General features: G+C 38.4%; 1 protein-coding gene and 1 non-coding gene across 2 annotated transcripts; one reads left to right on the forward strand and one right to left on the reverse strand.

Annotated features, from left to right (window-relative positions):
- Positions 1–4,868: 4,868 nt before the first annotated feature.
- On the forward strand, positions 4,869–4,975 carry LOC120269819. Its single transcript, XR_005539452.1, has one exon. It is a non-coding gene; the product is annotated as a small nucleolar RNA R71 (small nucleolar RNA).
- Positions 4,976–11,240: 6,265 nt separating this feature from the next.
- LOC120268603 (cysteine proteinase COT44-like) lies at positions 11,241–12,316 on the reverse strand. The gene is made up of 3 exons (XM_039275929.1): positions 12,094–12,316; positions 11,451–11,648; positions 11,241–11,353 (listed from the first exon to the last, which is right to left on the reverse strand). The coding sequence occupies exons 1-3, from the start codon at positions 12,314–12,316 to the stop codon at positions 11,241–11,243; spliced, it is 534 nt and encodes a 177-aa protein (XP_039131863.1).
- Positions 12,317–14,585: the final 2,269 nt, after the last annotated feature.

A 14,585-nucleotide genomic window follows, 5' to 3' on the forward strand; every position in this document is an offset into this window, starting at 1 on the left:
CACTAGAGAGAAAACATGACTTCCTTATAGCACAAATAACACTACAACTCATTGCTATCATTCATTCAAGCCAAGAGGTTCTTAACAATAAATCATACCTATCACCAGTGAAGTAAGCATGCAAAGAACCCATCCCCACACCTAGAATCGTACATTGCCCTCAATGTACACTAATCAACAGAACATGGTGTAGAATTCGTAATAATTAAATGAAGCATGAAAGGGAAGGATAAAGAGACTGCCCCATTTTGTTGATGAAGATTGTGCAATACATGCATGAACAAGGGGTAGGTTCAATTCTTGAGGGGTGGTGAGAATGAAGCTCATATCTTGAGTCCTGTAAATTTCAAAAAAAAATATAGTTCATCTCACCAATGAATATGTAGGAAGCACACACAAACAAACACTCTAAAAACTATGAAAACAAAATTCCATGCAAGTTCTTTGTTCAATCAATATCATGATGTCTAAATCTCTCTAGTGCAAGTGTTTCTAGGGGTTTTCAAAGATGCTACAAGTGTCAAACAAATTCAATATAAGCAACGTTCAAAATTTACTGTAGCTCGGACTGAATTTTTGCAAGAATTCCCCCTGTTTTTTGAAGCCCATAAATTTACAAACCATGGCTCAAAATTCAAATAAATCCAAGATCAAACAATCCTACAACATTCTTCATGGTTTGAAGTAAGATAAGCATGCACAATCAAGAAGAAGAGGCAAGGTTGCTCCAAAACAAAAACTAGGGCTTCAAAGCTTGAATCGATGAAGATCGGTGAAATAGATGGTAAAACCTCAATTAAACTACAAGAACTAAGTTAGAAGAGGTAGGAGAGGAGTGAAGAGGAAGAAAAATGAAGAAAAATGGTGAAAGAATGAAAGAAAATGGATGAAAAATGAGTGAGAACAAGGGAGAGAAAAGTGGCTACTTAAGGCTGGAAATTCCACCCCGCAAGCCATACGGGTTCCATGCGGGCCATGGAGCCCGTGAAAGTTTCTGTCCTTCTCTAGCCCCTGAGGTTGTAAGCCTCACAGGCTGCCTCATGGGCGCATGGCACCCCTGAGGCCCCTGGGGAGCACAAAAATGGTCCATACGGGCCGTATGCAGCAAATGAAGACCTGGAAAAACAAAATTTTGGCATGGGCTCCCATGAAACTTAGAGCAAAACTAATTTACAACATCTATAACACCGAAATATGCATTAAAACACAATCAAACAACGCCAATCCACTAGATAAGATTCAAAAATATAAGATAAGCATGGATCATTCAAATAAACAAACATACGAACATCAGACAACAATAAACACAACAAATTAAACTCAACAAACAGCTAGAAAACGAAAAAATGAAAACAAAGGATTTGAAACTTGGGTTGCCTCCCAAGAAGCGCTTGTTTAACGTCATTAGCTCGATGTACCTTTTTCTTACCTTAGGGAGGCTTGAAGACGGTGTGTTCATCCCGGCTAGAATTGGCATAAGAACTACCAAGAAAAATAAAGCGTACCTTCCGGGATGGTGTCAAGTTGAAAGCCAAGCACGAGTTACCTTTTGGCCTCCATGGAAAAAGCTTGGGCCGGGAGTTGTGCAATTTAAACTTGGGCGGCTCCTTAGATGGCTTAAGCATCCTCCCCACTTCTTCTTTGGTCCTGGCAAGAATTCCTTTGAGTACCCCACCACAAAGTTGCTTTGGCCTCCAAGGAAAAAGGTTCAGTCGAGAATTATTCAAGCTTGGCATAGATGGGTCCTTGGACGATTTCAACCTCCTACCCGAATCTTCTTCCTCGACCAATGTTAGATTGCCTTGAACTACCCATAAGTGTTGTTTGGGTCTCCAAGGGAACAACTTTGATTGAGAACTTGTCAAGATTTACATAGGTGGATTAATTGGGGGCTTCAACATCCTATCCGCAATTTTTCTCTCAACCTTATTGTGATGAACTTAAATTGCCCATAAAATTTTCTTGGGCCGCCAAGGAAAAAATTTTGGTTTGGAATTGTCCAAGCCTGGCATGGGTGGGTTCAATGATGATCTTAGCTTAGTACCCACATCTTTGAATACAATTCCCGGAATTTTGTTTTTGCACTTGACTAAAATTGATGGATGGATGGAAAAATCTACATTGAGGCAAGTAGCATCTTCAACTGTGGTTGATGGAGTGTCTTCTACTTCCTCCCATGTTTTTATGGCCATGATGCCATCCTCCCCCATTTCTTCTTCAATTGCCCATTGAAGTGGAACTTCTACCATTTGCTCGAAAGGTACTGATGCTACATCATTTGCTTCTTCAACCTCCAACACCTCAATATCGGTTTCCACCTCAATTTCACTGTTTTTCTCTTCATTCCTTGTTCCATTTTTAGATAGGGCATTTATAGTTCGTGGTAACTCGGTCGATATGTTAGAAGACTCTCCAATCCTGTTCACCATACTATGAAAAGATGGTCGGGCATTAAAAGTTACAGTATCCATGGCTTCAAATTCAGCATCAGTTTGCATCATGAATCTGGCGAACACATCTTGCATATTGAATCCCCATTGATTAAGTTGCTTAGTATGGTCGACTGAAGGTTGGTAATGACACGGTTCTTGAAATGAGGGTTATTGTTGCAATCTCTGGTGAGGGTACTCCCAATGTTAAGTATGATGATGTGTCGAAGAGTGCGAGTGCCCTCCCCAATATAGATTATAAACATCAGTGTATTGATTGCATTGGTGTGCTCTCTTGGCATCAAATTCTTCCATTTGTTTCTCAAGTTCATACATTCTAGTGGCTAATAATCTTTCTTCAAAATCCATGGCCGGATTGCTTTGGTGTGCTCTCATGGCATCTAAATCTTCCATCTGTTTTTCAAGTGCTTACATTTTAGCGGCCAACAATTTTTCTTCGAAGTCCATGGCCCTGTGTAATAAAAAGAAAAAAGAAACTAACAACAGTAAGCTATCAAAGAAAAGAACAAAGAAACAAAATAAATAAATATGCACAACATGGTAAAAGATAAATATAAAGATGGATATTTATAACAATAAAGATAAATGACTAGAGCAATAGGCTACATGTTTTCCTAGTATTCCTTGTGTCCCCGGCAACGGCGCCAAAAACTTGATGTGAGATCCGCAAGCACACGGGTCGCCAAGTAATACCTCTCGTGCGAGCACGAGAGGGTCGTATTCCCAGGGCCCAAGGAGCTACTATTACTTCCCTTTCGTCTATTTCCTAGCCTAACACTTCGAAAGATGAACACTAATTCCACAAAGAGAAAGAATTAACTACAATGAAATCCGGAATACTACTGCACACAATACGAACTCAAGGGAGAATCAAACACTTAAGGGAGTGATTTGGACAACGAATCCCCCTAGGGTTGTCATTAAGTCCTGAATTTAGGATGAAATGTGAGATGGTAGTTGGGCCAAGAGACTCCTAAATTAGCTCAACCCGATGGTCAAGGCAATTGAATCCTAATCCCATACAAGTATTGGGTCAGAATCGCTTCCGCCCAAATCCTGGTATGATTGCATTACACTCAGGGAAATCTCTAATCAGGGTTGATACTCAAACTAGGTCCAACCCTAATTGCTGGAGGGGTATAAAATACCCGATGGTCATGGTGTATTTGTACATGGATCCCTTCCAAGCCAAGTGTGTCTAGTACAAGAGCGATGGTCACGCAACCAAGTACAACCTAGAAGTCGAAATAAAGAGTTCTCATGCAAATCAACACATCAAAGTACACAAGGCTTGAACCACAAACTACAAGATTCCATAAAAGAAATACAACATCCAACAATGCATCAATAAAGATGATCATCCAAATTACAAACAATCAACCCTAGAGTTCATCATGTCCGAATCACAAATAAGTTAGTTCCTCATGAAAGAGGAATGCTCATACAGGTCCAAGGAACAAGTAAACAAGAAAATAAGTAATAACTACTCCCTCTAGCTTTAAATCCCCTTGGATGGTGAAGATCTTGAAGATTTGAAGAGATCTCCCCTCAAATGATGCTTTTGATGCCTAGGATCTTCTCCCTATCTTCTCCTCCAAAGTTTGTCTCCCTCTTGGTGAAGTCTTGCGTAATACATCACCGACGGGAAGAGTGGGGCGGCGGCCTAAGAGGCCCAAGAGAAAAACTCCCCCTCCAAAAAGCTCTCCCTTTACCCTAGAAATTCAGTCCAATATATACCCCATCAGGTCCATACGGGCTCCATGCGGGCGCATGGAGCCCGTGAAACTCACTGCCGTTTTGTCCAAAAATGGTTTCAGTGCTACAATACTAAGCTATAGTGTTTTCCCTACAGTGTTTATGCTACAGTATTTTTGCTACAGTAGCCGATAGTTGTGAAATTCCAACAAACCTCACGGGCACCCATGCGAGCGCATGGACCCCGTGAAGCTCACAGCCGAATGCCCCGCAGTATGAATAGTGACTCTGCTACAGTTCTACTACATTGCCTGCTATAGTGCTGGAACCCCAAAAATGCCGTTTTTGGTGTCGAATTCATCCAATTTGCATTTTTGAGCTTCGTTCGGCTCATTTAAAATCTGCATCACCGAAATAACCAATTTATATTTAAACGGGCATCAATTCATTAAAATATACACAAATAATACAAGATTAATATGTATAAAATACATACATTTAGGCGTTTATCATGACAACATCCATTTGGTAAATTCCAACACTCTTAACTGGTTTGCTTCTCTCAGAACTTCATTGGTAGCTGTTGCTTGCCATCTCTTCAATCAAAGTGTATGCCGCACTTGGTTTCTTGTTACAAAGCGATTCTCTAGAGGCCCATCAAGCATTTTCTTGGTAGATATGTTCAGTCCATTATAAGAAATATGGATTTTCATCCATTCCACAATTCCATGAGGTGGGCACTTTCTCAGTATTTCCTTGTACCTTTCCCAAGCATTGTACAAAGATTCAGACTCAAGCTGCGTAAAGGAGGAGATGTCATTTCTCAACTTAGTGATCTTCGCTAGAGGAAATATCTTGTGATAAAAGTATCCGAGGTTTGCTTCCATGTTGTCAATGACCCCTTTGACAAGGAATTTAACCACTGTCTGGCCCTTCCTCGCAATGTGAATAGAAAGAGTCAAAGGCAGATGGCCACCTCAGAGACATTGTTCACCTTGAAGGTATCAGAAATCTCAAGGAAAATTCTTATGTGCTTATATGGGTCTTCATCTTGAAATCTGTTGAACTGACACATTTGCCGTACTAGTTCAATAAGATTGGGTTTCAGTTTAAAATTGTTTGCGGCAACTGGAGGCCGAATGATACTAGACCCCCATCCTCTCTGATAAGTGCTTGTGTGACAAGAATGTGAAGTGTTCTTTCCTTATGATGAGCATTACTTTTATTGGGTTTTAACACTAATATGTGTGTATTTATGTTACTTTCATGCATATAAGTTTGTGAAGCCGAATCTTAGAGAAAGAAGCCAATGTAGATCGTGAGTGCACCATTTGGAGGAAATCTTGAGAAGGTTCAAACGTGAAGACATAAGTCGAGTTCAAGATCCTAGAATGTGTGCCAACCTCCTTGTATTCAAGCTAGCACAATGATTTGGAGGGGCACAAAGGCAGTCACATTCTAAGTATTCTGGCTTGTGCATGTGTAACGAGATCTCCACCAACGCGGCCATTTATTGAAGAAGCAAAGCGATCTACAACATAAACGTGTGCCCATTTATGTTACCTCGATGAAAGAATGGTTTTGGGAGTATTTTGGACAGGTACTGTAGTAGGGCACCGTAGCAAAAAAATGTAGCAGGTACTGTTCACAGCCGACCGAAGAAGGAGTTGGCCAGAGAAGCCACACGGGCTTGTGGAAATTCCACACGACCGTGTGTTAATTCCACAAGACCGTGTGGAATATCCATAGGGGCGTGTGGATTCCCGATTCCAACCCTTTAAAAGCCGATTTTAGCCTCGATTTCAGCATTCTTTTCTCCATCTTTTCCCCAACTTGAGAGAGGGCTACGGCTAGGGTTTTGAGAGGTATTAGCTAGGGATTGGGAGAGGTTCTATTTCTCTGACATCGTGCTCCATTTGAAAGAAGGTTAGTGGGAGAGTTTTCATCGGCACCGATCCGACGTGGTGTATACTAGGCTGGACAAAGGGACCTTTGGACGAGTAGAGGACTCTCCACAAGACCATCGTCACGACTATCGAGGGGTTTTCTATAAATTTATTTCTTTTATATTCGATTTCATTGGTTGTAATTAGCTCCATGGAGAGCTAAACCCCCTAGTGGGTACTTGGATTTGTGAACCCTAGGATGTATTCGTTTCATTGAACCTTGTTATTATGCTTTCATTAATTGATGTTTTTATTGAGTTCCAATCTTGAATGCATTGATTGTATGAATACTCTCTTAGAGTGACACTAGGGTTGAGAGTTCTTGTTGGTAACCCTTGTGAGTGAGTGACACACCACGAGAGTTAGACAAAGCTAGATTGGAGAAGGTTGAGAGGGTGAGTCGAGAGATAACGGAGCGTCCCCTTTCCCCTCTGGTGTGATTTATTATACCTCTAATTCCTTGAGTTTTTTGCAGTTATAGTAGAGTGAATGGGCTAAGGGATGACATTCCAATGGGGCTTAGTTGTGAGTGCAATTGAGTGAAGCGTTGAAGTGATATTAGCATCTAGGGCTTAATTGTGTCTAGGGACCTTCCGCCTGGACCAAAAGGTTAGGTCTACATATAGGAAGAGGATTTATCACTTGGAATCCCTAAAACTCATTGCAATTCTATACGAGTGCGATGTAGAGAGATTGTTCAATTTCTCTTCCGGGACATGTATAGGTTAGGCATGGTTGACCTTAGATTTGGGACTATGTATTAAAGGATCTCCACGACTCATTAACGCATTAGTTAGGAAGCATAATAGAGGGTTTTCGCACTTGAAACGATTGCCCTAGGCGAATCAATATCTGAGAACCCCATTTATATCGATTGCCTTACCTCTCTTTTACTTGTGCTCTCTCTCTCTCTCTCTCTCTCTCTCTCTCTCTCTCTCTCGTTCTCTTGTCTCTTTTACTTGTGCTCTCTCTCTTGTCTCTTTAATGATTCAAAAGTATTTTTACTCCCTGTGGATACGATACCCACTCACCTGGGATTTTATTACTTCGACAAACCCGTGCACTTGCGAGACATATGCAAGGGGCATTCAAATTCAGTTAGGTATAATCTGAAATACTCTATTGTTCGTTCCCAGCCATATCTTCATCTTGACCTACTTCCACACTTATCTCTACTCATCCTGTTTCGCTCAAGTTAATTTGGCTAATCTTTCTTTGAAAAATCCTCTTAATTTCTAGATCAAGGCTCACCAATAGAGAAGAGGTACTTTCATGGGTTATACAATTGTGCCAATATCCTATAAGATAAATCACGCTAAGCTCAAGGAAGCAAAAGACTGAAAATGGAAAGAAAGCTAAAATAATGAATAAAGCAAACAAGAAAATAGATATTCACAAGTATAGATAATATAAACAAAATAAATCATCAGAATCTAAATTTTCCTAAAAGTTGCCAGTCACCGGCAACGGAGTCAAAAACTTTATGTGTTCTCCACAAGTGCATGGATCGCACACAAGTAATACAATGGTACCCCGTGAGGGATAGGGTTGTCGACCTTAGGGACTGGACTTAAAGAACTGATCTATCTTTTGATGTTTAGTTAATCACAGATCGTGATATGATTGAATTAAGAACTAAAAGTGCAATTGTGAAAGATGGTAGTGATCGGGGGATTAGAAATATGTTTTCAACAACATGAGAGCAATGCCCCGAGATGATTTCTATGGGTCATAGCATGCTGACTTGATTCTAATGATTACCACATACATTCTATGATTCAAGTGTGTGCCCTAAAGCAATATTGCAACTATGGTTTTCAAAAACAACAAGTTATGCCAAGATAACTAAATTACTTAAGTAGCTGTGCCAATCAAACCATCAAGTAATGCAAACACATGATTAAACATAAAAACTCAAAAAAACTCTGTAATCATTACAAATCAAGTAGTCAAAGCATATAGAACCACATAGTTCACGTCCCTGGGCACCGTGGATGGTTAGCCCTTATGGATGGGTACAATGAGAAAGATATAGATGAAGAATAAGAGAAAGAAAATATGACTCCCTTCTACTCAAAATGATCTTCCTCGCCGAGCTCCGTATACTCAACCCCACTTATCTTGTGCCTCCAAATCCTCCCAATGGAGAATTGAATCCCCGAACAAAGATGAGGGCAAACCCTAACAACTGGAGTTAAAAAAAGGCTATCTTCGAGCTCAACACGGTGTAAGCATGATCGTGCTTATCCCGTGTTTCCATGGACTGCTTTTGAGTGAATCAGCTAAGCGTTCGCCTTAGATTTTCAGTGGGAGGAAGAACAACTCTTGCTTAAGATATTCAAGGAGAGGGACACGATCGTGCTTCACCCGTGTTCGCCTGGTAGCACTCCCCTGTAAGCTTCTTAACTTGATCCGCACAAGGCTAGTTGATTCAGAGGGACAGAGCACAATTGTGCTCTGCCTGTGCTGAGCTTAAACACTTAGCATTTCTTCCATTTCCTCTCATTTAGAGACCGGATTCACTCCTAATTGAATTGAGCTCCTCAATTCCTACATCATTAACAAACATACCAAGAATAGCACCGAATGTATATAAAGATGTGCTAAAAGACAAGCAAAAGCATGAATTGAGGGTAAGAAAACATTATATGAATTACACTCATTAGCATAAGTTGTAATCTCTTGATGCAACTTGGTTGTTCTTCATGGAGGAAAATAACGAGCCAAGAATTCTTTAACAAGTTTTTCCCAAGTCGTGATAGATGCTTTAGGAAGAAACTGAAGCCACTGTTTAGCTCTTCCTTTTAGTGAGAATGGGAATAAGTGGAGTCTGATGGCAACATCAGAAATGTAGTTGATCTTAAGCATGTTACATACTTTGATGAATCCCTAGTATGATTGTTAGGAGCCTCATCGGGTAATCCATGGAGCTGTGCTGAATTTTGAACCATTTGTATAAACGCATGCTTAAGCTCAAGGTTGTTTGCTGTAACTGGTGGGTGTACTATACTTGACTGAGAAATGTTAAGAGTGGGATGAGCATAATCTGAAAGGGTCCTATGCTGGTTCCCTTGATCTTCCATGGTGTCGAGCTGCTTTCCCTCAACATTCAATGTCAAAGATCATGTTTTGTTTAGTAGAGTTATTCTCAATCTGTTTCCAATCACTCTTTCTATACTACTGTCAAATTCTACCACTCTTGTTGATTTACCCTTTGGTAGCATACAGTAAAATCAAACAAGAGAGAAGGGTAATCAGAAAATCGTAAAGAAAAGCAATGAAGAAAGAAAAGAAATGGCTAAAGTGATGAATATTCAAGTATTCTGGGCATAGCATCCCTTTAGGTTTATGAGGTACAAGATAATGGTTGTCTAAACGTGTAATCCTATTTGAATTGAAAGGTTTTAGGAATTATACATAACCTTGATTTCTCAGGTGAAGTGTAACTGAATAGGTGCAAATCTGATACAAACATCTACACAATCGCATAACACTCTATGAAACCTTATTATGGTCTAATAAAAATCTCTTAAGTAGATACTCTCTTCAAAAAAAAAGAGAGATTATCCCTAAACTGAATGCCGAGAAAAAAAATGAGATTTCTACTAAAATCCACTCCACATGATTGCAAAGAGCATGGAAATTATCACTAATCCACTCAGAAGGATAGTGGGAGATAAACTCTCCTATATACCCTAACCAAAAGTGTACCCACTATCTCTTGAATTGCGGCAAGTCTATGCTAGATGAGAATTTCTTCTCATCACATAGCAATACCAAATATGATAGCTAGGTCTTTTACCTAGTTAGCAATCAAGCATTCAATCACACAATTAGACTCAAATAGATATGATTGCAAATGAGAAATCAATTAAAGCATTAAAGATCCAACAACCAAAGTCAAGAATATAAACCCTAAAGTTTAACTATACTAAAACATCTACAAATTAGCCCTCTATTAATGAAGGGCAAGCATTCAAGAGACAAATAATGGAGGAAAACATGAAAGCCATGAAAACCCCCTTTTCAATCCCTAGGGTGAAGAACTGCAGGAGAAGTTGCTTGAAACGCTTCCACGCTCACCTCCAAGATGAGCTTGAAGGCTACAATCTTCAATCCCCTTGCATGTTGATATGAATCCCTCTCCAAATCACACTTAGGTGCTGGAGATTCATCTCTTTTCTTCCCTAACCTCGCCTCCAAGAATCGCCCTCAAAGAATAAAAGGATAGAATATAGTATGTTCTAAAAATCCTCATAAGTTCTATTTATACCCGACTACTTATGGGCTGCCTACCAATGTAAGGGCTAGGCCGTAAATGAGCTGGAAAAGATGGTCGTGAGCCTTACAACAATACTAATGGTCGTAAGTTACGTCCTTAAGGTCTTTTGTATGTGTTGCTATCCAGCTTACCGCCGTAAGCGCTAAACCGTAAGCTTCATTGATATGCTTTTTATGACTGCCCTTATGGGTATATGCTGTGGTCGTAAGCTCCTCTGGATGGTCCTTACGGATCAAGACTTGCCCATAAGGTCCTCTGAATTAGTTCTAATTCCCTTTTATGGACATAAGAATGCCAGTAAGGTCTTCTGGAATTTACTTGTCCTTGTTATAATGATGCCGAGAGAGCTCCAAATTTATCATTTGAGGTCTAAAATGCTTCCTTTGGCTCTGTCTTATCTTGAAGTGCTGCCCTAAGCCCTTAAATGTGAAACACACAAGATTTAGCATCAAATTCCATAATATGATCTTAATACATGCCAGATGAGCGTATAAATTTGTATAAATGCATGCATGTTGTACACTCATCACTTTTAGAGCATTGACAAGAATTGCAATGAAAATTAAAATTGACAAGATAAAAGACATCAAGAGGAAAGTAATTAGTTGGCCATATAATACGAATTTTAGATTTTTTTTTATGTAGTAAATTTCTAAATGTATTTTGACACTATAAATTAGATCATTAGTAAGGGATAAAAAAAGTATATGAATATACTTATACCGAGTGTATAATTTTGATAGTACTATTCTGTTAAATCTTTAATAAGTTGCGAGTTAAATAACAAAAGTAAGAATAAAAAATTACATGAAAAGCTTACCGATTTATAATATGTGAAGTCTTTCAAAACTAGCATTGATTGCAACACTAATTGGGTGGGACAACAGCCTTCTTCAAGCTGTCCTCTCTATTTTTAGGAATGCTCTCATAACCATCAATAGTACAACTTTTCTTCTTAGCAACAAATTCATGTATGACAGCTTTAAAGACATAAGAATGGTAGCAAGAAAATGGTGAAAAAGAATGAAAAATATGAATATGATAACACCTTAGTCTCATCGCATGGAGAATAAAAACCTCTGTATGGATAGTCCTTGTCAGTGTCAATGCCACCATTATTGATGATGAACTCAAAAGCCTTGTCCATATACCAAGCTTCACAACTCTTTCTAGCACAATCTACTAACTCTTGTCCTGACAATGATACTAAATTTCTTGTAACAATTTGGTTCAACCCTTCTATGGTTGCAATTATAGAGAATGCCCAACTACTAGCTGCTCACAAGTTAAAATTGCAAAATAATTACATGAAACATCAAAGCAATATTTAACAAGAAAATTATGTGCCATATATAAATTATAAGAGATGAGACATGCATACATGCATCTACGAGGAATTGTAGATGTTAATGTTTAAATAGAGGATATCAATATAAATGATAGTAACCTAAATCATTTGACAAGATTACCAAGTACTTTACTAATTCCATATGATAATAAATAAGGAATTCATTTCTAATTTATTTATTTTTTTAACGTTTCTATTCGGTTTTAATGTTACTTTTACAATGTCTTAGTTTGGTAACATGAATTCTCTAATAGATTTTGTTTTTTTTAATACAAATGATTAAGTGAAATTCAATTCTTGAATTCATATCAAGTTTTCAAATTCTTGATCTCTCTTTTTTCAAATATTATAAAGAACAATACATATATATACTTGCAACATAGTCCTTGGATCTTGACATCCACAACAACTCTCTTCTTTCTCCAATCAATGGAATCAAGTAGTGTTTCACTGCCATTAAAGAGATACTTTTGCTCTTCTTGAAGCCCATGTTCTCTCCTGTGAACCGTTGAAACCCAAGATATGTATTCTGGTACTCATCGTTGGTGAGATTAGCGAATGTTGAGTGTGAGAGTGGACGAGTGGTTGCCGGCATTGTACTCGTAGATATACTTGAGGTTATCCTTGAAGATTTTATACCCCTTTTTCCTTTTCAAAGAAGTCATTGTAGTTCTTACTGTGTTTAACTAGCCAACCCTAATAAAGGAGCTATATCTCATCCTCAGAGCGAGCTGCATTAATGGCAAAGTAGTGTTGTGATGGTTCTGGGGTTTTTTGTTGTTGTTTAGGTATTGTTGTTGTTGTGAAGTTGTGGTGTTGTGGGAATTGTGTGTTTTTCTAGGCATGGGTATGATGTTTCTGTGACTGGTTTATGGTGTGAGGATGTTTCAGAGGATTGTTGTTTTGAGAGATTTTGTTTGGAGTACTAATTGTGTGAAGAAAGGTCATAAATCATGGAAGTAATGGCGTCAAGCTCTTCATCCACCTACACCTAAAATTTCTCATTCTCTATTACCAATATTCAAAGGGGATGGAGAATTGCAGAATATACAGTGTTTTAAATGTAAGAAGTATGGGCATTATCAATCACATTGTTGGTCTTCTCAAAGTAAAAATTCATATGAGGGCTATAGTTCATCTATTAATCAAAGTGCAAGTGATTATGGGAGTTTATTTATGGTGTACAATGGAGAGGAAATGCATTGTTCTTCTAGTTGGCTATCGGACAGTGGAACTTCTTGTCACATGACTTGGACAGAAGAGAATTGTTTCATAGTTTGGATGAAACGTTGAGGGATAAAGTCAGATGGGAGATAATAAGGAGGCTGATGTTCTTGGCAAAGGCTCTATTAAAATTCAGGTTTGTGGAGGTGGAATTAAATTAATTAATTCATGGTGTACAATTTGTGCCCTCTTTGGCACATAACTTACTTAGTGTTGGTTAGTTAATTGAAGGGGTCTATGATGTGATTTTTTTGAAAGAATGGGTGTGTGATTCAAGCAACAAATATTGGAAGGGTTTTAATGCATGTTTAGAAAAGTGGCAATAATCTATATCCAGTGGAATTCTCTAGTGATGTTCAAGTGAATTTGGTAATGAAAGAAGAAGATCTAACAGTATTATGGCTTAGGAGATATGGGCATTTGAATTTCCAAGGTTTTGCAGGTGTTAGCACAACAAAATATGGTTGTTGGGTTTCCTGAAGTGAAGAAGATATGCTACTGCGAAGAGTGTGTTTATGGGAAATTAGCAAAATTGCCATTTAATTCTAGCAAGTCTTGGAGAGCAAGACACAAACTTCAATTGATACATGCTGATGTATGTGGGACCTATGCAAACTGAATCAATTGGAGGAGGTAAGTACTTTTTATTGTTTGTTGATGATTTTTCAAGAATGTGATGGGTGTATATATTGAAGTTTAAGTGTGAGGTATTCAGTTGTTTCCAAAAATTTATGTCTTTAGTTGAAAGACAATCAGGACATAAATTACAGATTCTCAGAACAAATAGAGTGGGTGAGTACATGTCAAAAGAATTCCAGAAATTTTGTGAGCAAAAAGGAGTGAAGCATGAATTAAGTGCTTCTTATACACCCCAGCAGAATGGGATTACAAAAAGGAAGAACAGAACTTTGGTGGAGAAGTCAAGGAGCATGTTAAAGGCTAGTGGTTTGGCAAAATATTTTTGGCATGATACAATTTCTATTGCAGCATATATTTCTAATATTTCACCAACATATGTAGTTCAAGGAAAAACTCCACATGAAGCTTAGTTTAAAGTGAAACCAAAGGTATCACATTTAAAGGTTTTTAGTTGTGTAGCTTTTCTCTTTATTCCTGTATAGAATTTGCAAAAAAATAGATAATAGAGCAGTGAAGGGAGTCTTTATTGGGTACTGTACTGATGCTAAGGCATATAAAATTTATATACCTTATTTTAGGAAAATTATGGTTAGCAGAGATGTAAAATTTATTGAATCTGAAATCTGGCAGTGGACTTAAGAGAAAGAAGCTTCATCTGGTATAGTTAAGTTACAAGAGAGGATAGTAGTGACAGTTGCAGGAAATTCTAGAACAACTGAGGTGAATAATTCAGATTCAGTAGCAGTAAGCAGTAGTGATAGTGATTTATCTCTATGGCAAGCTAAGCAAGCAAGTGACTCTAGTGTTGATGAATCACCCACACCAAAGGTTAGAACTTTAAAGGAATTGTATGAAAGTTGCTCCTACGCTCTTAATGTCACAGATCCTAGCAATTTTGAAGAAGCTGAGAAATTAGAACATTGGAGGCAAGCTATGACAGAAAAGATTGACTCAATTCAGAAGAATGGAACCTGGAAACTTTGTGAATTACCTAAAGGAAA

The sequence above is a fragment of the Dioscorea cayenensis genome, chromosome 9, assembly GCF_009730915.1.
Source record: "Dioscorea cayenensis subsp. rotundata cultivar TDr96_F1 chromosome 9, TDr96_F1_v2_PseudoChromosome.rev07_lg8_w22 25.fasta, whole genome shotgun sequence".
In the NCBI taxonomy this organism is placed as follows: domain Eukaryota; kingdom Viridiplantae; phylum Streptophyta; class Magnoliopsida; order Dioscoreales; family Dioscoreaceae; genus Dioscorea; species Dioscorea cayenensis.

Bases quoted from the DNA above. Each gene is read 5' to 3' on its own strand.
- LOC120268603 (XM_039275929.1), bottom strand. From the start codon at position 12,316: ATGCCGGCAACCACTCGTCCACTCTCACACTCAACATTCGCTAATCTC. The intron at 11,649-12,093 runs GTATATATATGT...ACTTGTGAGCAG, and splicing joins ATCCAAGGACTATGTTGCAA to CTAGTAGTTGGGCATTCTCT. The intron at 11,354-11,450 runs GTTTTTATTCTC...ATGTCTTTAAAG, and splicing joins CAAGGACTATCCATACAGAG to CTGTCATACATGAATTTGTT.